The 24,646-nt window shown below is 38.8% G+C and overlaps 1 protein-coding gene across 4 annotated transcripts in view; it reads left to right on the top strand.

Moving 5' to 3' along the window:
* The first annotated feature begins 7,405 nt into the window (after positions 1 to 7,405).
* HERC2 (HECT and RLD domain containing E3 ubiquitin protein ligase 2) overlaps positions 7,406 to 24,646 on the top strand; it is a 106,795-nt gene continuing 89,554 nt past the window's right edge. For all 4 annotated transcript variants that reach the window (XM_062628608.1, XM_062628607.1, XM_062628609.1 and 1 more), the window contains exons 1-3: positions 7,406 to 7,529; positions 8,186 to 8,302; positions 18,549 to 18,663. In XM_062628608.1, the coding sequence (XP_062484592.1) occupies positions 8,231 to 8,302; positions 18,549 to 18,663 (187 nt within the window). In that variant the 5' untranslated portion in view covers positions 7,406 to 7,529; positions 8,186 to 8,230. The remainder of the gene's footprint in view (positions 7,530 to 8,185; positions 8,303 to 18,548; positions 18,664 to 24,646) is intronic.

Raw genomic sequence — 24,646 nt, 5'->3', positions numbered from 1 at the left:
CACAGTATTACAGGTCAAAGAAAGCATTCAAAGATGAGTCCAACTGCTATACAGAATTCAACTGTTAACACTCTTGTACTGAAAGCAGGAAAGACAACAGGTGCAAATGCTGTTGGTTGTGACAGCTTATTGTGCTTGCAGCAAACATACTGCAAAGACAAGAGAAGGTTAGTACCGGAACAAGCTGAAGCACATATTGTCTTGGAAGATTGTTTTTCTTCCTGTTTGAACTCATTACTTAATTTTAGATCACTAACATTGCTGGCACCCCCTCCCCAAACTGAAGGGCACAGTATACATTAGCATATCTTAAATATCACATGACTCTCCCTTGAGGACAAAACAGTTTATGAAATTGTAGTAACTGGGGTGGGGATTGAAAAAACAGAAGAGATGCAAAAAGCTCCCTTCATAAATGAGCATGTTGGAGAAACACAGCAGAGATTCTCCACAACTGTTTTTACACTTCTGTCAAAAGGGGACTATGGATAGTTGCCTGATTCATAAGCCAAGTAAACTGATTGTCTTTTAGGCTGGTATTTGTTTTACACATTAAGGACAGACTGAAAAATTTGTCTTGAATCCCTTCCCTCCTCCCCCCGCCACATCCATTATCCTTGGGCTTGTGCTTTGACCAACCTGTCCTTGACCTTTCTATTCCACTGTTGATGCCCCTCCCAACAGCCTGCAGTAAGGACAAAACATGGCATAAGCCCAACTTGCTCTGACTTTATTTTCTTAAAGCTGTTTTCCCTTATGAAGCATTTTTGTATAAAAGGATACCATATGGTTCTAGGTTAACAAATCCTTTATAGAAATACTGCTTCCTCTGTTGCTTAAATGAATAAAGATTCCTATCAGCAGTCATAAAGTGTTTCCCTATATATTAAGCAATGTGTAAAAGCTGAAGTGGTATTGGCCACCTTCCAGGCATTAGGAGAAACTCAATACTTGGTAGCTTCTATATGGAAAGAATTAAAATTAGCCTCATGCTTCTTTCTTATATATTAGGCAATTTTTCTCATGCTCTGATTATTGGCTAAAAGATACTGTTCCCATTTTCCATCTAGTAAAGTTTCCTCCTGCTGCATCCACCTACCCTAAATAAAGGCCATAAGACTTTTGTTTCAGAGATGTAATGGATTTAATACTTTTCTCATTTGGCCAATTAATTTCCATTTTTTTTCTAAGCCTTCTGCAGTGGTCTATGATTTGCATAGTAATTTAGGGGAAAAAAAATGCATCATTCTTCTCTATGTGCTTAAATTCAAAATCTGAAATGTTCTTGCTGCTCAGAGTGGCTACTGAACTTCTCTCCATCATGTTAAGTGATTGCAAAGCATGTTGCATTGCTCATTGATGGGTTAATTCATAAACTAGGGAACTATCATCCTATCAGATACTATATATTCAAGTACTGATCTATTAGTGTGTATGATGATTATACAGAATAATTCTGCCCTCAATATATGTGTTAGTGAGGATTTCAAACTCCTGTGTAATACCATGTTGATTTTTACTCCCCTTAGCACTGCTTTGAATGTTTGGGTGTAGTTTTAAATTATAACTTGATCATTTTGAAAATCTAATATTTGTAGGTGCAATGTACCTTTAGATGGTATTATTAGCAAATCTTACACAGAATATTCCTGTAATTGAAATCACCTTTTAAATGCAAACATTTTCTGCTTCGCTTGAAGTTAATTGTATTTAATTTGAAAATGATATAGAGCTTACCAAGGTTGTTTAGTAGATGGAATATATATTTTTTTCCATCTGAATTTCTGATACGTCTGTTACTTTACACCAAAAGCTTTTAATTTCAGGAGGTCTGTAATGGATAGCTGAATATTTACATAGTTTTTATTTTCAAAGTCTCCTGGAGATCTCTCTAGTGAGCATACTCAAGCTGGCATTTCCAAAGCTACTTTGAAAGTCAGAGAACAACATCCATCTCAAATATTTTATGAAGTGATTACTTTGAATTGATAATTTAAAGAAATAACAAGGACAGCCACGGAGAATTCATTATTGTTGTTGAGTTCAGATCTGTAGGATGAAATCAGATCAGACTGGTTTGGGCTGTAAAGCAAGAGGCTCCCTGGAGAGAAACACTGGGGCTAGCCTAGGGGAAGCAAAACAACCTTTCTTCTCTGTAATGGAAGAAATAATCTGGAAAGCAAGCTTTTGGGATTGTGTTTTTCTGGGATACTATAAACTAGTGTGGTTGGCATTTTACGAGTAAAATAAAGGATGAATTTCTCAGCTTAATGAAGTTGCTCAGAAGCTACTTCTTTCTGAAATGCTACTGAATTAGGATTCACCCTAATTTTAAAAATAATTAACTATGCAAAATTTAATTAACAATGGATTCTAATAAAAACTGTCACAGGAGAAGAACTTGTTGAAATTTTGAGTGTAAGCAATATTTGTCACTTCAAATCAGGGTTAAAAAAAAAAAAGCCAGGGAGGGGTTAACGGATTTTTCTTTAATGGAGGAACAATACAGTTTCCAAACCAGAACAGCTGTTTCACCGTCCTATAAAGGTAGGAGTGAAATCACCTTGGAGGTGTATAAATGAATGCAAAAGATATAGGCTTCAACAGAGATATATTAGAGAAGAGGATGAGAAGTAGCAGGGCTGTTACCACTAAAGGTGAGAAAGGAGCAAAAAGCCATGCACAGAGATGGAAGATCTGGTTTCATTGTCCTGTGGAGGCATGAGGAAAGAGGGTTTAGTATATTGTTTGCAAGAGGCTTGCATTTTTGAGCATGGAAGATGCTTCCTTTGTCTGATTGTTCTTCGTATGTAAATAATATTTATTCACTAATAAAACTGGCTAGTAGAAAGTTCCATTGTGACTATTCAGAAACGCTAGTGTATGTGGGAATGACACAGTTTTCCTACAGGGGGAAAATTGTCCTTTTTTTCCCCCTGTAGGAAGCACTGGTGTGGCATAACAATATGTATTGACAAATCTGAACTGACTGCGTTCTTCGCAATTGATAAATAAACACTGGCCCTCATAAGGAGCATTTAATTGTCTAAACCTGAAATTTTGGCGAACAGTTCAGTTCAGAGGGTATTAAAATAATAAAGGCTAACTGTGGAAGTTTCTCACTTTCTTTGAAAAAACCTTCATCACTGAGAAGTAAGCCAGGAAATTCTTTGAGACTTGTTTTAAGCCTAGAGCTGCCTGGATTTTGCATTTTGTGGATAATAATACACAATAATACATAATAAATGCAGTGGGAGAGCGCTACACAAATGGCTCTTGAAAATATCACAAACAAAAAAGGCATTGTCTTGCAGTGAACAGTTAGGCACTGCTCTTACAGAGATGGTTTTGTGTCCCATTCACAGGCATAACAATTCTTGATATTCACTAATGAGAGAAAAAAATGCCCCACATTCCACCACTGTTAGAATGAGAATGGATTCCCTAGAGCTCACACAGTTTAAATAATTATTAGTGAAAATTTCATGCTTATAGCTACAAAGCCTGCAGGTAGGACTAGATACCATTTTTATGTAAACATATATTTGCTTATTTTTGCTCCTTTTTGATTAAAAAAAGAGGTTCATTCTCATAATTTGTTTGTTGGCTCTTAAGGTTTTGGATTTTTACTTGAGAATGCAATTGCCTCAATTTTTGAGACTGACCTTGTCAATACTTATGGGCCCATTGTCACAAGTGAAATAAAAAGAAATACAGTGCTGTTCAGATTGTCCAAAGATACTTCTCTTTCTTCTGTATGTTCTGCTTTACATTACTGGGATAGTTTTACTTTATTCAATTAGTGTCTGCTCTTCCCTACCTCCTTAGGCCTGCCTGACAGTGCTACGAATTGGCACTGCATGGAGGTGAGAGGAGGGCAGCATTCATACTACCAACCCTACATTCTTTAGTCTTTCATGGTCTGCACAGATCCCATATTTACAACTATCCTTCTTTTTCTCTACATCCTGCATCTCTACAATGCCTCTTTTCTTGTTGAAGATGGTATGGCTTCTCTGCCACACTTACAACAAGAGAGGTCTCCTGTTGAGAGACGGACATTTTTAAAGCACTCTGTATTGTTTGTAGGTGTTCTGAGAGCGGATAAGAAAATTTGACCCCTTGATTTTATTGTGCCTTTCATTCTGATGTATTTACTTTTTGCTTAATCTATAATAATAGTGATTTGACCATATGCCTAGAAGCAGATACATGTAAATGAAAGACTGTGTCTGACCACAGAAGCCAGATTTTTCCACATCCAGCCATTTCTTTGGAGGAAGTAAGAAAGATGCGCAAGGATTTTGGCAGACTTGCAGTGAAAGGAGAGAGATGAAGTTAATTCCAACTCACTAGAAGTCTGCCCTGCAGCTCCTGAAGATGTCAGGCAGGGCCATCAGATCCGCTTAATGATTTTCTTGTGTGTAAAGTAGGTTACTTTAGCAAGCTGGGGCACAAAGGATGATGGCTGGAGAACTGATTCACAGGATCATAGAACCCTGCTTTAAGATGGAAATATGCATCAGAAGAGTGGAGCACAAGACTTGGAGTGCTAACACTCAACTATTTGGCTTGAATTTGCCTCCTGAAGTCTGTCTGACCTGTATATATCATCTTTATTGCCTTGGTCAGTCTGAAGTGAAACAAAATGCCATTGTTATTTAAGTAACAGCAGAAGAACAGTTATTGGTAGACAATACTGCAAATACTGTGTATAAAGACAAATTTCAGGTTCCAGCATTTTTGAATTTTCTGATTATTTGTAAAAGTAAAATTATTTTTAATAATATTATAAAAGTATTTATTCATGCTGTCATACCAGAAGTACTTTTCTTTCTGGTGGGTACATATTTTTATAAATGAGAATGCCATTTGGCATTGCATCATGCTATCACAGTGCATTTCAAATGCAAACAAAAATTATTCATCAGAATTGAAATCTAAATCAGGAAATACAAAATAATCCATAAATTCTTCAGAAGTATTTCTGGCTTTGAATTTCCATGGTTACTGCAACCAAATATGTTTTGAATTTTGTTGAAGTGGGTGCATACCTGCTAATTGGGCCAGTGATTCAAGTCTGACAAGTTTGCTAGTTATGCACTCTTCACTTTATTCACATCAAGAGTGCCAGCAACAGGCTACTGACATTTGTTATTTGACAAAAGAAAACTCTCTCAAATAAATGCAGATTGTGTAAAGATGACTTTCTTGAAGAGCCAAACAAAAAATAGCAGTGAATATTGCACATGCAAACTATCTCCCTTATATCTGACTTGCAAATCATTTAAATAAATAGTAGGCACAAACAGCAGACACTGTGTTTTCGACATTTTCCTAATTCCTTCTGCTTAGGGCTCCACACATTCCGAAGCGGTTTCTACCCCTACTTGTAATATGACAATATGACTATTTTCTTATATTTCCAGTTTACCAGGTAAGAAGACACTAAAGTATTTCTCACCCTAGTGTGCTAATTCTTGCTCAACCATGGAGTAGTCAGAATAGATAGATACAACATGATATGCATGAAAAACTTCCAGTCCCTTTGTGTTAAACTTAAGGCTTTTGAGATATAGGCATTTGGGCAGATTTTTTTCCAGGGAAATTACCTTTGGTTTTGAAGGTTTGTATTTTAAAGTTTCTGGAGTAACTTGAGGAAATTAGGTATTTCTGTATCTTTACATAAATTTTCAGGCTCTTCAGAAATTTTTTGCAGTATTTTACTTAAATTGGCTACTGTATCTTGATCTAAGAAAGGTCTGTGGTAAATGACAGGCTAAGTGGTTAGGTCATGGTTGCATTTGTCACTTTGAAAATGAACCCTGAAACACCGTGTTTTATTACAGTGGTTCTTAAATAATAACAAATAAATGTTGTGTACCTTTGCCTAAATGCCAGCAAATGGACTCAGTTCTATTAGAATTTCATTGACATTCAGTCTGTGGCTTCATGTTGGTCAAAGCCAATTACGGTCCCAGCTGCCAAGCCTTGCTCCTAAAATCCTATTATTCCTTAGCTGTCAGGCAACTGGAGTGCAAGTATTGTAAAAAACTTTACTTTTGGTTAATCTGAATTCCAGACTGTGGATATATTTCATCATCCCCCAAAAACTTACGCTGAAGCACAACATTTGTGCAAGGTACTTGTCCTGGGTTGGGGCAATCCCAAGCACAAATACAGGCCGGAAGAAGAATGGACTGAAAGTAGCCCTGAGAACAAGGACTTGGAGGTGTTTCTTGATGAGAAGCTAAACATCAGCCAGCAGTGTGTGCTCGTAGCCCAGAAAGCCAACCGTATCCTGGGCTGCACCAAAGTGACCATCAGGTCAAAGGAGGTGATCCTGTCCCTCTGCTCTGCTCTTGAGAGACCTCACCTGCAGTAGTGTGTTCAACTCTGGGATTTTCAGCACAAGAGGGACGTGGACCTGCTCAACTAAGTCCAGAGAAGGCCATGATCAGAGGGCTGGAGCATCTCTCCTGCCAAGACAGGCTGAAAGAGCTGTGGCTGTTCAGAATGGAGAAGGTTCTGGGGAGACCTTAGAGCAGCTTCCAGTGCTGAAGAAATCTGGATTTTTCACAAGGGCATGTAGTAACACAACAAGGGGGAATGGCTTTAAACTGACGGGAGATTTAGGCACAATAAATTCTTCACTATGACAGTGGTAAGAGACTGGCACAGCGTGCCCAGAGGACTTGTGGCTGCCCCATCCCTGGCAGTGTTCAAGGCCAGGTTGGATGGGGCTTTGAGCAAACTGGTCTAGTGGAAGGTGTTCCTGCCCATGGCAAGGGGCTGGAACTGGATGAGCTTTAAGGTCCCTTCCAACCCCAACTATTCTATTATTTGCCTCAGTGCAGTTTCTCACCTGGGCACTAACAGCTAGAAGCAACTGGCTCCAGACATCTCCTGCCATTAGGCAGTTCCTGCTTTCTTCCTCAGCATCATTCTTGTGGGTAATAGCATCATCTCCTCTTTTCCAGCCTCGACTCCTTCAGACTGTTTCTGCCATTTTCTTTGCATCTGAACTGCTCCCTATTGACCCTTCTGCTCTGAAATATGTAAATGCTGCTTTTCTTTTTAGAAACGAACTCAACAGCATAATTTGCAGATAGTCCCTAACGGGACTTGTGCAAAACGACAACCAAACCCTAGCGTTTTTAATCTCCGCATCCCACCCAACAGGAGACTCTGCCATGCCGCTACCCACCGGCCCGGGCGCTGCCGTGAGGTACCCCGCTGCCCCCCGCGCCGGGAAAGGATGTCCCGCCTCCAGCTCCTCTCTTGATTGGCCGAACGCCTTGCTGGCGCACTGGGGGCTGAGTCGCGAATTGGCCGAGTTTCCCGTGTCTCCAGTACCGAGGGAGAGAGGGAGGGAGCGGCGGGCGGCTCTGCCGGCGGAGGAGCGGGTGGGGGGGCGGGCGGGCTAGGGAAGGAGGGGGGAGGATTAACCGGGACCGAGCGGGTAGCGGTACGGTACAGCGAAGCGAGAAGCGGGGAGCTGCCGCCGCCGCCGTTGTCGCGGCTGGCCGGTGAGTACGAGGGAGCTTGGCGGTGGTGGGGGGCGGACGCGCTTTCCCCTCCTCCCCGCCCCGTGGAGCTGGCCGCAGTAGGGGGCAGGGTGGCCCCTGCCTAGCGGGGCCTTCCGCCGCCCCGCGTTATCGCCGCGGCCGGGGGCCGTGAGGGGCGGTGACAGCGAAGCGGGAGGGAGGGAGGGAGGGAGGGAGGGAGGGAGGGCGAGGGTTGCGCCTGGGAGAGAGGGCTGCCTGTGGCGAGGGAGAGCCCCGCGGCCTCGCCTGCTGCCGGAGAGGAGGGGGTGCGGGTGCCCCTGGTAATCGCTTTATGTTGGCCTGCGGTTTGCGTAATCTGCGATCAATTATTTATTTCATGCACCAGTTACGGGTCTGAGGGACAGCGTTAGGCCTCTGATGTAGCTGAGCGCAGCGGAAGGGAGGCTTCCTTCCATGGGTGGTACAGGGAAGGGAAGTGGAGGGGTATTTTTGGGGTTTAAATAGTGTTCTTAATGTATGTTCCTCTCCCTGTGGGATTTCGGGGGATATGATCGAGGGAGGGCCTTATTAACGATACATTCGTGAAGATCAAGTGGAAGACACCCTAGTCTGAGCAAAAATAACCTTGCGTGTTTTATTTCATGTGCTAGATTGGTATTTTTCTTATCCTGTGGCAGGTTGGGCTGCTCAGCCAGCCTGGAGAGAAGGCTGGAGAAAGAAACATGTCTTCTGAACCTTTTTGTCTGGCTGCTCAAGCAAGGTTTGACTCCAAATGGTTGAAGACAGACTTACAGGTAAGGGGTTATATAGTTGTGTTGCATTGTGACCTTTCAGGTGCAGATCAAGGATACTTTTAGTCCAAGTAACTGACAGACAGAAAACAGCAGCATTGTTGTTGAGATAGATGTGTAGGGTTGTTTTTTTGTTTTTTTGTTTTATTTTCAGTATGCTGATTTAGAGCTGATATTGCAGAAACACTAACTTATTTTTTGCTGCAAACAGCTTTATATTGTAAGGCCTGCCCCTTCTGCTTAGAAACAAGCTGGACTATCTTTGCAGAGTGTCAAGGCATGTAGTTGAATATGTAGCATTGCTGCTAGATCTATAAATCCTTCATTTATGCTGTTGCTAAACTTCTTTACTGCATATGGGCTAGCAGCTTTAATGCACTAGACAACTGAAACAGGAGATGATGGAAATCAATTTATAATTTGAAGAATTCAGATTAGGTTTTATTGTAGAGTTGTTCATATAATGGGTATAGGCTTCCTTTACATTTTGTCCTTTTTGAAGGGGGTTAATTTTTTGTCAGAGATACATGGTTGAAATGTACCTGATCTTTGAAATGTGATGGTGTTTGGTGAAAGTTTTTTGACTTAAAAGATGGTCTGTTCAGGTATCAAAGTTGTGTGGTACAGGTATGATCATGCTATTATTTCTCCCGATTCAGGTTTGAAAATGAAATGGAAAGTATGAAGAAGTAGAGAGGTTTGGGTCAGATATGTTTGTTTCAGATGAAATGGGTAACTAGAGTTAAGTCCTTGTCTTATCGGTCTTCTTCCTACTTCCAGGATAGGTTGCATATAGAAACTTTACTTTGTATTCAAAATTCAAATACTTTGTATTCAAACACCTTTCCAAGTTCCTGCTCAAAACTTTGAAATTCTTGTTTGGATGGGCCAGCCAATGCTATCGTTTTGTTACAGATTAATAATAATAAAACATTTAAAAAAATTACGTCCTGAGTGACTTTACTCTGGATTACATGCTGATTACATGTTGAGTTCAGCTGTTCTTCTGGTTAGGCAAGGGTTTTTGTCCTCATGCAGTTGTAATTCAGAAGCAGCTTTTCTCCAGTATTTTACATCAAACAAGCTGAATCATAATCAGAAGTGGCAGATACAGGCTTAGAGGCTATATTATTTAGTAGGTCTTGTAAATGGTATAAAATGACAGGTAGTGCTCTTGGTTTGGTTAGAATAGTTCTATTTTCATCTTTTATTCTTACCAAAGTAAAAATTTTGATCCAACGTTGGCTATTTTGGCTAATGTGATAAACACAATGGAAACCAAGTTGAAACATAGTAAGAGATACAGAAATATATTTGTGTTCCCTGAAGGCTGGCTTCTAGATTACAAATATGTTGCTTCACTGATTGTAGAATAGAGAAAAAATTTAGCTTTAAAAGCGGCAATCTTTGTTTGTAGCAGCTGCTGATTATGCATTGCCTATTTTTTTTCTCTTTTAAATAGGGTGAAAAATGTGACCATGTGATTTGTTGGATTTTTCCTGTCATTTGTAGTGCCTTTTTTCTACATCTCTTTTTCTGTTTATGTAAACTCTTGACAGGAGGCTTTCAGTTGCCATCCATTCTTTAAGGATTATTTTCAGCTGAGTGTGTATAAATGCAGTGAAATATTTGTCTTTTATGAGACTGTTGTTTAGTTAATGTGTTGTAATAATTCCTTTTAATAATAAAAATCTTAATTTGTAACAAATTTCTATGAATAAGCTCTAAGTAGGAGTACTTTACAAGTAATAACAAGCTAGACTCTAATTGCAGGGGCACTCCCTTTGTTTTCTTCCAATCATGATGTAGTCAAAATGATGAGACTAATGAAATAAGAGAACAGTAATCATTTGTGATCTGCTGGACGCAAACATCACTTCTGTGGAATCTGAAGAGTAGCCAGGCCTCCTGGGTATAATATAATTTTCGCATTAGGGTAACTGTTTTTGGTATGACACAGGTCCTTACCACAGAACTCTACTTGGATGTATGTGTTCAGTATTTTAAACAACATATATATGAATCTTGAATTACTCTTTTTTAATTTATGAAATGGCAGATATTATCTGTCAAGTAAAGAGGTTTTGGGCTCTGGGGAATTTTTCTATTGGTTGATTGACTACTTTAGCTGCTGGTTGACTAGTGTGACCTAGCTACGTGTGAAATTTCTTTGTAGGTATAAATCCTCTCTCTTAATCCTTGAAGTTTTATGTGTACTGAATATACCGATTTCCTACAGTGTATGTTTTTACCAGCTAACTGTAGAAGGGCTTTATTGCTGTTCAAGAGACTGTCAACAGGAATTGAAAAGATGAGCACAGTACCTAAGAGAGGTTTAAAGAAAGACGTGTTAATTTATGTGAATCAAGCTGACTACAAATTAGGGTTTGGAATCAGACCCTGAAACTCATCATATTGCAGCTAGATCCTTAAATTTTCACTGTACTGCAGTGCAAGAGTGGGTAGGTAAAAGTCCTTGGATGACCAGAATTGCACTGGGGAATTCTTACCTTAGGAGATGTACAAAGATTGATTAGTCTTTAAAACCAACTTTTTGGGTTTTAAATGTTCTTTGTTCTGCACAATGTAGGGAGTATAGCTAGAATTATATATAAGTAAAGTGTTTCATTTGATGGGCTAGCAGTTGCCCTTCTTTTTTTGGTCACTGTTGCCAGAGAGTTTGCTCTTCAGAATTGATGGCTGTGGCAGTTATTGTGGATTAAGCCAATGAAATCTCTCTGAAAATCATGGGATTCTTTTTTGCTTTAGCACAAGACAATGTTACATTAATAATGTAATATATGGTATTATATTACTATGTGCATTAATAAGTCTGTAATATAGTGGTATTAGTATAGTAAGAAAAGAATGGCATGTGGATTAAAGCATGGATTGTGTTTAATCACCTGCATGCGTCACTGTTCCAGCTGGCAACCAGGCCAAATTTAAATGTTCTTACTCAGTTTTGGGATGTTGCTCTTCAGAGACAAAGCTAGCGTGATGTAGCATATTGTTATTATTCTTAAGACAATATCAAAGACACAAGCCCTTTTGTAATAGCAGTCAGCTTCTAGCTTGCAGAATTAATTGATGTGGAATGTTAATGGAACTTTATCGTAACAATGTATTTCTTACTTACATAAATTTATCTGAAAGTAATCAAATTATTATAGGAAGCCAAAATGGTTTGCAAAGACCCAAGTGGACACCATAACTATGCCATGTCTTTTTATTAACTTCGTAATTATTAACCTAGTATTGTATGATTTAAGCTGCTAGTGTAATTTTTAACTGAGAAGTAATTGCTTTATTAAAAATCTAAATTTCCTGGAGCAAAATTAAGATATATAAAGTTATCTGAAAAAAACCCACAAACTGTTACAGCTGCTGAAAAATAAGAGTAATTCAGCTCAATATGAAGTAACATCAGTTAGTACAACATATAGCATGTGTAACATCTCCCATTAATAAAATAATCCTATGGAGTTATGAAACAGGTGAATTTTAGTGCAGGCCCTTTTTTCACAGGTCATATTTAATGTAGTTAGAAAGGTTAGTGTATCACTTAAATTTCTAGTTTATTGTTTTTAGATTTGAATTAGCATATTTAAAAACACCTACCTATTTATGTCTATTACTGGTAGAAACCACATTTATAGAGAAAGCTTTTGTGTAATGGGAGATCATGTTTTAATGGCTGTTTCTGGGGAAGACATCCTTTTTTTAAAAAAAAAGGAAAGCATGAAGAATACACAAATCCTTCAGGAAGGGAAGATTAAAGTTGTTCACTTAAACCTAGATACCCACTTTGCTGAGTCAAACTGTGCTTAAAATAATTCCGGTTCAGTAGATGTATTGTCCTACTAATTTAGAATTTTATGCAGAGAATTTTAATCAGCAACGTCTGAATAACAAAAAACGAGATTTGCTGTCAGTTAATGGAATGCATGTGCGCATTCAAATGGTGTTTAATTAGTTTGCCTATTCTAGATCCTGCAGGGAGCTGTGTTATGCTTACTAGCAGGAGTTAGAGTGAAAAACTTTCATTTTCCTGCAATGTGGAAAAAAACTTTAGGCAACAGTCAAGGTGCCTGCAAGAGAAATATGATGCATTCTCATCAGTTTTAATTGAGTTCATGGTTGGCAGGCTATTTCTGTCTTTTCTTTTTTTTTTTTTGTTAAGCTTTTTAAAATGAAACACCCACCTGTAGGAGTTACATTGGTGTGAAATCGTTTTACCTTCCATTCAAAGTTACATTTGACGTTTTAATTTTAATGGAAATTCCACTCTTCTGGCATCTAGATCACTGTATTTGCTTTTAAGAAGATAATGTGAATAAATGCTGTCTTGCCTATTAGAAGAAGTTAGTGAAAGTTGCTTTCTCTGGTTCATTGATTTCCTGTTAATTTTCTTCTTAATTAGGCTTTCTGATAAAAAATTGAAGGGCTTGTGTGGAAGTTCTTGTAGCAAACTGCAAATGAGAATTCCTACATTTCTAAAGGAAGTGAAGTTTACAATAGAGATATTTTTCAATTATTTAAAAAGAAAGTAATGCTGTTCCTCCAAAATAGTGATTTCCAGAAGGAGGGGTGAGGACCATATGTGGAGTAAATTATGCAACTATTTGGGCTCAGACAGAACTACTGTTCTGCAAATGGAGAAAGAGAATTTCTCTTCTAAGTTGGATGGAATTGCATAGTTTTTCTTTGTGTATGACCATTAACTGTTAGTAGACTTTGGAAGCAAGTGGAAGACCGGTAGACTGTTATTATAGAGACCTTGGTAGCTTAACCTAAAATCCGTTGAAGTAATGTGGGGCTGCTGAACTTTTCTGTCTTTGCTATCAGAGTTTTAGAGCAATATGTTTAGATCTAATGATGTTTTACTGTGCTTCGCCTAAGTGCGATAAGCAGATGTGGTTCAGGGCATGTTCAGCAGGGAAGGAAGGAAGCAGGATGAAATGCTGAAGAAGACAACAATGAAAAAGGATACACAAGCTGAATGGATTCAAAAAAGCAAAACCAATAGAGGGACTTGTGAAAAGATTGTTCTGTGATTTTCTTCACTAAAAAATCACTGGCTGATTTTTTTTTTTTTTTTTTAATCTATTTCTAAAGTAAAATGTTTTCATGTAGTCTTAAATACAGCCAGTGTCTAATGTAGAAGTAACCAAATGGAAGAACAGATACTCTCTTCCCCAACCACCCTGGCAATTTTGAGGTGAAGATTCTTTAAGTAGCTTGTATTTCAAATCCATATTGACATTTTATGATTATGAAGTCACTTTCTTGAACTCCCAGTGCAGTTATATGATCAGGAATTCTACCTGGTCAGTCCTTGTCCTTTTGTGCTATTTCCTTTTCTTGGCTTCATTTTTCTTGAGCTCAGGTTAACTTTTATGGAGTCTTCTGTGCTTTCTGCAGAAAAGCATATGAACAAAATCTCAGATGCTGAATATTCTTAAAATAGTTTATTAAAAGCAAAATTGCAGTGCTGCTTTTAGAATTCTCAGAAACTTAACTGGTTATGGTTGCAGGATTTACTTTTTTTCACGTGTAAGGAAATGTTAATGCCAGTGTCTTATTCTCTATATTTGATGGGAATGGACGGGAATTTCACTGCAAGCCCTTTTGGAAGATGGCAGCAGGATATGGCAGCAACCAGACTAGGTATCCCTTTGACTTAAATGTTGTACCAGACCGAATAAATTACAGTTTAACTGCAGCGATCAGATTAGCAAAAGATTACATTGAGGGCTGCCCTGTTTACAATACAGTATAAGTCTGCTTAGATCCTTGCTTTTTTGGCTTGGGAGAAGCAAGCAGGGCTGAGGTCTATGTGGGAAGTATGAATGTGGGGGGGGTACGTGCTTTACAAGCACAGAAATCAAGATGTCGTCTGGGGGTGAGAACATGTAACAGATGATGGAAGACTTTTTGGGGTTTGTGAAGGTGAGGTGCATTGGAGATGAGGGTATGTGGCTGTGGTCTTATCTGAGAGGAGGTCAGGAGACATCATGGGAAGAGCAAGGGAGATTTTGGGCATGGAGAATGACACTTGATTTGGTGGAACCTGAATACAGGTCAAGGTTGTAAGGTGGTGAGCAGTGCTGATGGAGCATAGAGCTGCTGTTGTCTCAGTCTTGGGAAGGCAACGTATAGGTTGTGAGACTGGGAGGGACTTGAATCCTTGTGAGTTTTTTACCGAGTGTACATTTCTGGCACTGTTGCCGGTTTCAAAAGTTCAATGGAAACTCAATTATTCTTAATTTGTTAACTTATTGAGTTTGCCAAGTTCATCTCCTTAAACATTCAGAAATGAAATTACTAAGTTATTAGGGGGAAGGATGTCCATATAAATCAGACAATCTAATGGGAGAGTGCTAGTACACGTAGGTGCTCTTGTACTTGCAACCCCAGTATGTCAGAAATAATGAAGACACCAAATGTGTTTTTCTTTTCTTGCACTGCACCATCGACTGCCTTGTGAACTTTCTTCAAAGAACTGAGTGGAAGAAGAGTCACATTTGTTTTTGCAAATAGAAACCAGAGCGATGTTTTCCAAATTTGTTTTGAGCAAAGTTGAGTCTTCTGTTGCAGCACTTGGATGTGTTGACAGACTCTTTGCAAATGACTGAATGCAGGAAGAGTTGGTGGTAGCAAAAGAAGGAAGTAATATGTGCTTATGCTGCCTAAGATAGTCTTAAAACACTGTAGAAAGAAAGAAAAGCATGATTGTCTAGTCAAAGCAGATATTTGACTTATCTGCCATACAGTTATCTTCAGCTGCTGGTTTTACAGAATAACAAATGGTTGAGGTCAGAAGGTACCTCTGAAGGTCATCTGGTTTAATCCCCCTGCTGAAGCAGATTCACTTAGAGACAGTTGTCCAGGACTGTGTCTGAATGGCTTTTTAATATTTTTGAAAATGAAGACTCCACAGCCTCCCTGGGCAGCCTGTGCCACAGCTCTGGCACCCTCACAGTGAGGAAGTGTTTCCTGTTCAGAGGGGACGTCTTACGTTTCAGCTTATGCCCGTTGCCTATGATGCCACTGGACACCACTAAAAAAAGCCTGGCTCCATCTTTTTTATACCTTCCCTTTTGATATTTATATACAGTGATGAGTTCCCCCCCAAGCTTTCTCTTCTCCAGGCTAAACAGTCCCAGCTCTCTCAGCCTTTCCTCATAGGAGAGATGCTCGAGTCCCTTAATCATCTTTGTGGTCCTTTGTTGCACTCTCTCCAGTATGCCTATGTCTCGCTCATACAGGGGAGCCCAGAACCGGACCCAGTACTCCAGATGTGGCCTCACTAAAGATGAGTAGAGAGGAAGGATTGCCTCCCTCAGCCTGCTGGCAACATTTCTTCTAATGCGGCCTGAGAACCCGTTAACCTTTTTCATGCCAAGAGCAAATTGGTGGCTCATGTTCAACTTGGTGCCCACCAGAACTCCCAAGGTGTTTACTGCAAAGCTGCTTTCCAGCTGGGTTACCCTCAGCACTTGTTTTGGTGCCTGGGGTTGTTCTCCCCATGTGCAGGATTGTTCAACTTCTCCTTGTTGAACTTCATGAGGTTCCTGTCACCCCATTTCTCTAGGCTGTCAAGATCCCTCTGGATGGCAGCATGACTCTAGTGTATCAACCACTCCTCCCTGTTTCTGTTGGTTAAGTGAAATATTTTCCTCTACGGAGTTGTGAAGCTTCTATTACGGTTATAGAATTTTAGGGTCATCAAAATAAAATTGCTGGAATCATTTATCATTTAAAACTTCAGACTTTTCTTTCACTTGAGTATTGTAGTGGTGATTCACTGTTTAATATGTCTGCTCAATGTAAGGTAGATTAATAGTGAACTTGTTACAGTTAGAATCGAGTTGCACTCAGTTATGGCAGGAGTTGATTGTAAATACTGTTTCTTAATTGTCCTTTCAGTGGGTTGCTTTGATTATTGCTACACATAGTTTCTTTACTTTCAACATGTCTCCTTTTCTCCCTCCCCAACACATATACTACTGTCAAAATGTTAACTGCAACATGAAGAAAAGCTGCTTGTTTATCTGAAGGCTGCTCATGCTGTAAGCTTCCACATGAGGTATCTGGAGAAGGAGGAGGAACTCCCTCCAACCTACGATCTTGGTGGTTGCTCTATCTTTATGCAACATACCAAGAAAATTACTTTGATAAGAATTTGAACACAAACCCAAGGCAGAAAAAAATTTGTTTACTTTTTCAGTTCTCAGCTGTTTGAAAGACTTGAGTAAACTTTGTGCTATGTGAAAGGATTAGAGGTTAAAACCAAGAATATAATTGTTGATTCTGCTTTACAGCAATGCTTGCAAAAGTAGTAAGTTTTCTGAAATAAGCACTGCTGCATTATGAAGAACCTTGAATTCATAGCCTGCAGGCCTTGAAATTGTGAACTTAAAGGCTGTGCCAATATTTTTTTGATACAAATATGATCTGAGAATGTAAAATAAAATGTTTGAAAAGATTATTGGACAAATATCTTAATTATATGAAAACCAGGATTTATTGTGCAACCCATCTGGAGGGTTGCCTCCCTCATTCTTTTTCAAGCTTGTATTTTAGCATATGTTGGCATTCAACAGGTGAATGTTTGAAAAAAAAAAAAAGTAATGTATCACATATGAACCCAGCATAGTGGAACAGTTGTGTTTAGCTATTTTTGTAAGAAAAAAAAAATCGTGAAAAGTAAATTTTTTTTTATCACCCTGAGATTGGGAAATAGCAAGTGACAAGTACCTACAATGTGTTAGCTCTTATTTTATGCTGAAAGAAAAACAATTGGAATCACTAATATGTTTTGGAGTAAATTTCTGAAGTATGCAATGTGAAGTCAAACTATGATAATCTGGTGTGTTACAGTGATGTCAAAATTGTCTGTAATTCCTCCGGTTAACTGAGATTAGCTAGATCAGCAAAGGACTTCCTAGTGATTGTGACTCTTAAAACCTGTAATCCTTAATCATTAAATATCTTTAGGAAATAGATCAAAATAAACTATAAGCAGACTTCTGCATATAATGATAAATATCTTACAGCAGTTGTGCAAGTAGTATCTTTGTATTACCCCTCAGTTAAAACACTTTGTTTTTGAATGCTAGTTGCATAACACAAAGATGCTTTTGAATGAGCTTTCAGCAGGTTTTTGTTTTGTTTTGTTGTTTTTTTTTTTTTTTTTTTTTTTTAAATGTCTCTGCTACACCACTTTGGTATGCTAAAGGTATTCTCTTTTTCAATTTCATGTGTTCCCCTCCTTCCTTACGCGATATGGTTGAAAATTACAGCATGATTATTACGGAATTTGCTTGGGATGTTGATACTTGTTTTGCAGCATTTTGTAAAGTGGAGAACAGCATCAGTAGAAGACAAGTTATCCTGGTTGTTAGGATCCTTCAAGAGAGATAAAAATTCATAAGTAATTCGGAGAAGTCATGTTGCGGCCTGTGGTTTTGTGAGCTATTCCTGCTATTTATTCTGTCGTGTTTGTCCTGTTGCACACATAGCATATTGGGAAGTGACCGGGGCAGGGGCGGCTCCTTTCTCTTCCCCCAGGTTTTAGTCTTGATTGGTTGCATAGTTTGGTTCTGCATGCAACAGGAGGTGTTGTAGCAGCTGGAAGGAAGAGGAATGTCTGTGAGAGATACTTTACACAGCAGGACCAGCTTGAACTGATGAAAATATGTTTATGAATCTGTGCCTTGATGTCATATGTTCTGGTTGATTGCCCAGCTCTACAGTTGCTGGCTGTGAGAGGGGACTGTATTGACTTTCTTAACACTTCCTTATATAAAGTTTTGTGACTTTATATAGCTTGACTTTGTTTGGGTGAAGGGATAAAGGGGGACACTGCCCCATGCACCTGACCATTGCATGTTATTTTGAATGTGTGGATAAAATCCATGCTTTTGATGAGAGATTTTCACTGAGAGGAAGTTCATCTTGTTGTATTTCTAAACCTGCCTGAACCTATCTAAAAGTTACTGTTTCGTGCTTTTAGTCTGAAAATAGCATAGCTAGAGAATCAGACATCTTGAAGATTATTTACAGTTGCTATCATACACCCACCTGTCATACACACACACCATGAATATATGAGTGAGGTGGTACGTGTGTTTTCTTTCTTCTGGGTCCAAATGTAAAATCCGATGTATTTTAAATGTTAGCTTGAGTTGGCTTAAGATAAAACTGTTGTGTGTAACTATATGTAATGTATTATTTTTAACAGCTCGCTTTTACACGAGATGGACTATGTGGCTTGTGGAATGAAATGGTAAAAGATGGGGAGATTGTATATCCTGGAACAGAGTTAACACAAAGTGGCGAACTACCTCCAAGAAAAGGTGTGGATTTTAAAATTATTTTTTCTTTGTTCATTTTTTTTTTGCATTGTAATGGTGAAAATGGAATTCAAATTTCATGCTGTCACAAAACTTTGGTGTATTGTCACCTATCTATACAATTTGCAGGTGTTTGTGTCTTGAATTCAATACAATTGAAACTGGTTTCTTAAAGGTGTGCAGAAGGGTAATGTCTGAGCCTTCAAATGAAGGCTTAAAGGCAGGCTTAAATTTGTTCCAGCCTTTTGAAATTAAACTTCCTAACTAGGCAGGTTGAGAGAGGCTTGGCAGTGTCCTTTTGTTTGGTATGGTTGGTGTGTATACAGTTGAAGCCTTTGTTTAAAGGAAATGGCCTGAGGAATGGGATAGAGTAGATACTGCTATTTCTAATTTTGTTTACCGTCTTCATAAAGTAACTAAAAGGTCAGCTGAAAAAACTCTCCACAGTCTCTCTGAGAGTGTAGTAGGGCTTTTTTGGGTTTCTTTTTTTTTTGTACTTGAGGGCAGCTCAAACACTACCAATCCTGCAAATGTGAGATTAATGCATCTGTTCAGAGAGGTTACTTTGATGAAGGTGGATTTTGTTTCATGATGGGCTATGCCAACATGAAACAATTCTGCTCTTGCATTTTTTCTTTCTTCCTATTGTGGTGCTTTTTTGACTCCTTATTAAACAGGGAGTTAAACTGGTGAAAAAAGGAAAAAGGTTTGTTTCCTAACCTGGCTGAAGTGGGTGGGCTCACCAAATGGTCAGATAAATTTTGTCAGTAATTTACGTGGCCCCCAAATAAAGGAGGCTCTGTCTAGGAGAAGTGTAGAAATACTGCCCTAAGCAGTGAACTGTTATTTCAGGTTCTGTTACTTCCTGAACTGTACTGCTGGATAGGCATGGTATTTCAAACCAGTAATGCTCAATTCCTTGTGGAGAGAATTTTTTTTTTTTTGTACCTGTGGTTAGTCTTCCTTAAAATCTGGGGTGGAAGGGAAGTCTTTTTGACTAGAGGAAGTTACTTCTACAGGAAAGAAGCTATAATAAATAGTTGAAAGGAAAGTGAATTATGTTATTTTTATGAAGAGTATAAGCTTTGTAGGTTATGAGTGGCTGCATGCTGCAGTAAGGACAAGGATTATGCTTCTAACTGTTTTGGAGTTAAACTTTCTTGTTTTGTCCTGCTGCTGCTGGTCCTTTTGAATATTGTTGCTGACACAGAACAAAAATATTGCTGATGTTATCAGAAAGGTTACTTCAATAGCTACTCATGAAATGAGTGGAGGTAGTGTAATATTTTTCTCTTAGGGTTAGCTAGCTTTATGGATCTTACTGGAAGGTGTCATACACTTGATGCAATGAAGGGAAGGGTTATCCCCTAAATGAAGTGTGGGAAATGCTTTCCCATTCACTGACAGCTCATGAGAAAGGCGTTGTGATGGTCATGGTGTAATGATTCAACACACTCCGCAAAAAGATAACAAACATCTGTAATAATATTTTGCTTTACAAAGAAAATTGCTGCAGTTTCCTTTTGTTTTTTTTTTTTTTTTGTTGTTGTCAGATACTTACACATTGTATTTAGAGTTGTAGCTGTGCTGATATTTGACAGAAAACTATTCTTCCAATATCTTTGTAGCTAAGTAGCCACAGATAATTGGGATTTTTGTTAGTTATGATGCTATAGTGCTGTCAGAGATTCTGCAAGTCAGTCATCTGTGACTTGACGTTCATCCATACTTGGGACTGAATAATGATGTGAATTTTTTGTTTTTAAATGCTGGATGTATGTGTGTACACATGACTTCTAAGGATCAAAAAGATATAAAGTGTAAAAGCCTGTAGGGTGCTACTGCTTTTCCGTAGAAATAAAGCATCAGTGGTACAAGCTGTGATGAGGCTTTCAAAAGCTTTCTGATGTCTGTGGTGGTGGTTGGTTGTTTTGTGTGTGGGTGTGTATTGTATTTTTGTAAATATTAAAGTTTTTTGTTTGTTTGTTTTGTTAAAGGAAGACTGCTACTTACTGTTTCCAGTAGTGTACTGTGGTGTATTGACCTTAGCCAGCTGCCTACCCAGCTTCTCACTCGCAGTCCCTCCTCAACAGGAAAAAGGGAGAAAATGAAATGGAAAAGCTTGTGCGTCAAGATAAAGCCAGGGAGATCACTTACCAGTCACTGTCATGGTCAAAATGGACTTGACTTTTGGCTATTTTTGGTCAGTGTTGATTAGGTTGTGAATTTGTTTTAGATGGGCAGTAGTGAATCATGGAACCAGAAAAATTGGTGGTCAGTTCGCACATTTGAATATGCAGCTCAAATTGAGTTTCATGAAATTAAGATCTAGAGTATTTCAGTTTGCTTCGTTGGTAGTTTTTTTCATAAATGATCTACAAATGTAATTCAAGAGGAGAGGGAAAAGTATATATAAGTAATGAAATGTATATAACTTACAGTGCTTTTATATCAAAAGCAATCTGTTTTAATCTCAACATTGAGATTTTGCCACTAAATTGACTAATTTGGAGATAAATAAGAGAGGTTGCTGTAAGTATTCCTTTTTATTCAGTCTCTTTTCAGAAGTTTTAATTTATGTCCATCCACAGTGACTGCTTTTCTTCAGTAGTGCTCTAGCTCTCTGTTGGTACTGACTGCACTGCTCACAAGAGGTACTTCATTCTTTCACTGGGTATCAGCAGTGGCAATAGGCTGGAAGAACATGCTATTGATAGCGAAAAACGTTCCTTTTCTCTCTATGAAAAATATGCAAATACCGTATTTTTTGTCACCTGTTAGCAAGAATGTTTGGTTAGGGGTAACCTCTTTTTTTTTTTCTTTGTGGCACTTGCAGAAAAACATGTTGATAAATGCGTTCAGCAGAACGTGTTTGCGTGTTTCCAAGTATCAGCTAAGGACATAGCTGTGACAGTAGTGATGTCCAAATACAGGTGCACTTGCAGCATGGCATATGATTAAAAGATAATCAGGCTGCCTTCAGGATGTTTGGATGAGATTATTGTCTTGTATACTGGAAGCTATGTACTGAAAATAGTGAAGTATTAAAAACTGTTATTTTTACTATATTTTTAAGTTACTGAACCATTACTGTAAATACAAAATCATCAGCTTCATGCCTCTATCCTGCCTTTGTTAAACACTTTGGGCTACCTCTTCTGTTCACCGTTTCCTGAAAGCTCAACCTTTGTCAGCCTAGTGCTGTTGAATCCACAAACCTCATTCCATGTTGCACCTGCAGGTAACAAAGTCCAAATGCCACAAGCAATTCCAGAGAGGCTGACAGAAACTAAATGTTTATGATAAGAGTAACAGTAACAGCATGTGAGAATTGGTTATGTTGGTTACTGTTCAGAGCACGTATGCTTGTTGTAGCAAGCAGGCATATAGGCAAAGCTCTGCTTTGAGCCTCCTTTTGAGAGAGAACTTGTTAGAAGTGTGTCGTTTAGCTCCCTCTTTTCTGCTTCCCCAACCCATGAATATTGGCTATATCCAGTGGCTCAAGCATTCAGTACTCAGCTGTGGGTTATCCTACTCTGTATAGGACAGAGAAGAGTCCTAGTTCAACCCCCTTGGACAGTTTAACTTCATAAGTATAAAATGTTGTATTGCATATTCAACAGATAATTTAAAGAATGCATTTTAAAATACAGTATACCAGGGAAGAAAAGAAACTTTATTTCCGATTAGTGTTAGGAAATTAGAATCTTCTGTCATCTGGACTTCTATACCTGGAAGCCATGGATAAACATGGCTTGCAAATGGTTAGGCATGCGTCCTTCCTTTACAAATAACTATCAGTTGAAGTTTGTATATGTGTGTATATATATTATATATATGTATATATTTATTTTATATATGTATATATATATATAAAAGCAAAGTTCTCTGACAGAAAACAGCTTACTGTTTTGTACGGCAGCTGAAATACTTCCTGGATCTGGAGCTACCAAATGCAATTTGGGAGCGGTTGTAAAATACAGCCCTTTCCAAAAGCACACACTGTGTAACTTTTTGCCTTGTTCATGGCAACATCTACTGGGAAACTGTTGCAGGATTTTTCTTTCTACTGAGGGATTCCTAGCTGTATCAGTTCATTGGCCTTTAAAAGCAGCACAAGATATTACTGTAGCAGGTGTGGGAGGCAACTATGTGGTGTCAGTTATTTTTTAAATAGAGCATGAAATGTAAGTTCCACCTTCAGTTGCTTCCTTTTTATCCTCTTGTTTATATTGGATTAGGCTATTGCTGTGCAAGATAGAGCACACTTGGAGAGCTATTGTGCTTTGGTTTGGGAGCTAACTTCTAACTGAGAATGATTACTTCAGTTGCTCTGTTTTGCCTGGCTAAGCATACCTACCTCTGCTTGGAGGTTTAAGGTTCTAAGCCAGAGCATAGTTAAAGTTCTTTAAGGGAAATGTTACGTGGTTATTTTTCCCCACCCCAACATTCAGGCTTCAGTCTAAGAAAAATGAATTTAAAACAGGTTGGCACACTGTAGCATGTTCTTGTGTGAATTGTTTTGAAAACTGTCTTATTGCTAGTTATTTTGGCCTATGCTGGCTTCAGTCAAGATGTCTTCCCCCTGCCTCTCTGTCAGAAAAATCTTTGGAGTTCCCTTTTTAAAAATCCCTTTCATTAAGTGTAACTGAGCTTCCACAAATATGATGCCTGTGTTGCTGCTTTCCATCTAGAGAGCTACAGCCTTTGTCCCTTACAGAGCAAGTGTTTGGCTTTTTGCAAGTATAGTGAAAAGTCTTTGTGGAACAATTTGACATGGGTTTTTAATGTGGTTTTTTTTTTTACATCAGCTCCTTCTTGCTTTTTCTCTCATTGCTTCTCTTTTCTGTTCATACAGACCATGAAGAAAAGAAAATCCTCCTTGTGGATTTGCATGACAAGGTTGTTTTTATACAAGTTCCCACCTGGATTGGGACCTTCTTTACTAGGCCTGAGGAGCTGGCAAAATGATTTAGTTTGTAGCCCTTTGTTACCCTTTGCTGAGGATCTGTTAAAAAATGTAGCAGGCTCTCTTACAGCTGCCTGTGAAATGTGGTGTCTTGGCCCAACACCCTTCACCCACTAAGTTAAATCCCAGACCCTGCAGAGTGTGTCTCTAGATGTGTGGGTGAGTGGAGAAACAGTGAGATTACTGTGAGAATATTCTGAACTACTGAGGCTAAGCAGGGTCCTTAGCCACTGATTTAACTCTATAATGGAATCTGTGCCTTTAATATTGTTTGCTTGTGACTTGGAATAGAAACAGCTAGATTCAGTTGCACTTTGTAGATGTGTTGTCACACTGATGACTGCTGCACTACTGGCTGTTACTTGGCATTTGAGAGAAATGGTTATGCTCTCTCTGTGATTGCCATGTACAAGTGACTTTGCTATCCCTTCCGTAACCCATAATCTTAGCTGCAGCATGCATGCTGCGGTTATGTCTCCTTTTTTACCCTGTTCTCCCTCAGTTTTCATCTGCCACCTCCTGGGCAGTAGTGTGCGTTATAGGTTAGGAAACATTGGCTTTAATTTAAAACTTGTAAAGTTAAGGCACGTTAAAAAGGTTTATTTTGAGAGGTGCTATTGTCTACAGTCTGACAAATTTTTAACAAAGAGGCAATCACTGATCTGGTTACAACCAGATTAGGCAGTCATTTTTTTTTTTTTCTTTTTTTCAGGCCAGATGGAAAGAATAGTTTAATGTTTTTGTACATTGTTGTGTTTGTTTGGTTTGAGGCAATAAGAGCCTTTTGATCTCCAAGTGGGGTCATGGTGAGTCATGTGTGCTGGGTCTGGCAACAGCTGTAAACCTCTTGGTTATTATTGTCTTCTGAAATATGCTGGTACAAATGTGTGTGTTTTGGGTGGGTGGGGTGGGACAGGAAAAAAAGACAAAATTCTAATGGACATTTGTCTTCTTGTGGCTGGGAAATTTTGTGTGTGTGCGTGTGTAGGTCTCTGTAGACTAGACTTGCAGATAGGA

The sequence above is a fragment of the Pezoporus occidentalis genome, unplaced genomic scaffold, assembly GCF_034315485.1.
Source record: "Pezoporus occidentalis ecotype Australia unplaced genomic scaffold, CSIRO_AGI_Poc_V1 ctg32, whole genome shotgun sequence".
In the NCBI taxonomy this organism is placed as follows: domain Eukaryota; kingdom Metazoa; phylum Chordata; class Aves; order Psittaciformes; family Psittacidae; genus Pezoporus; species Pezoporus occidentalis.
The sequence above is the reverse complement of the archived record's forward strand: the minus strand, read 5'-3'. Positions and strand labels throughout refer to the sequence as shown.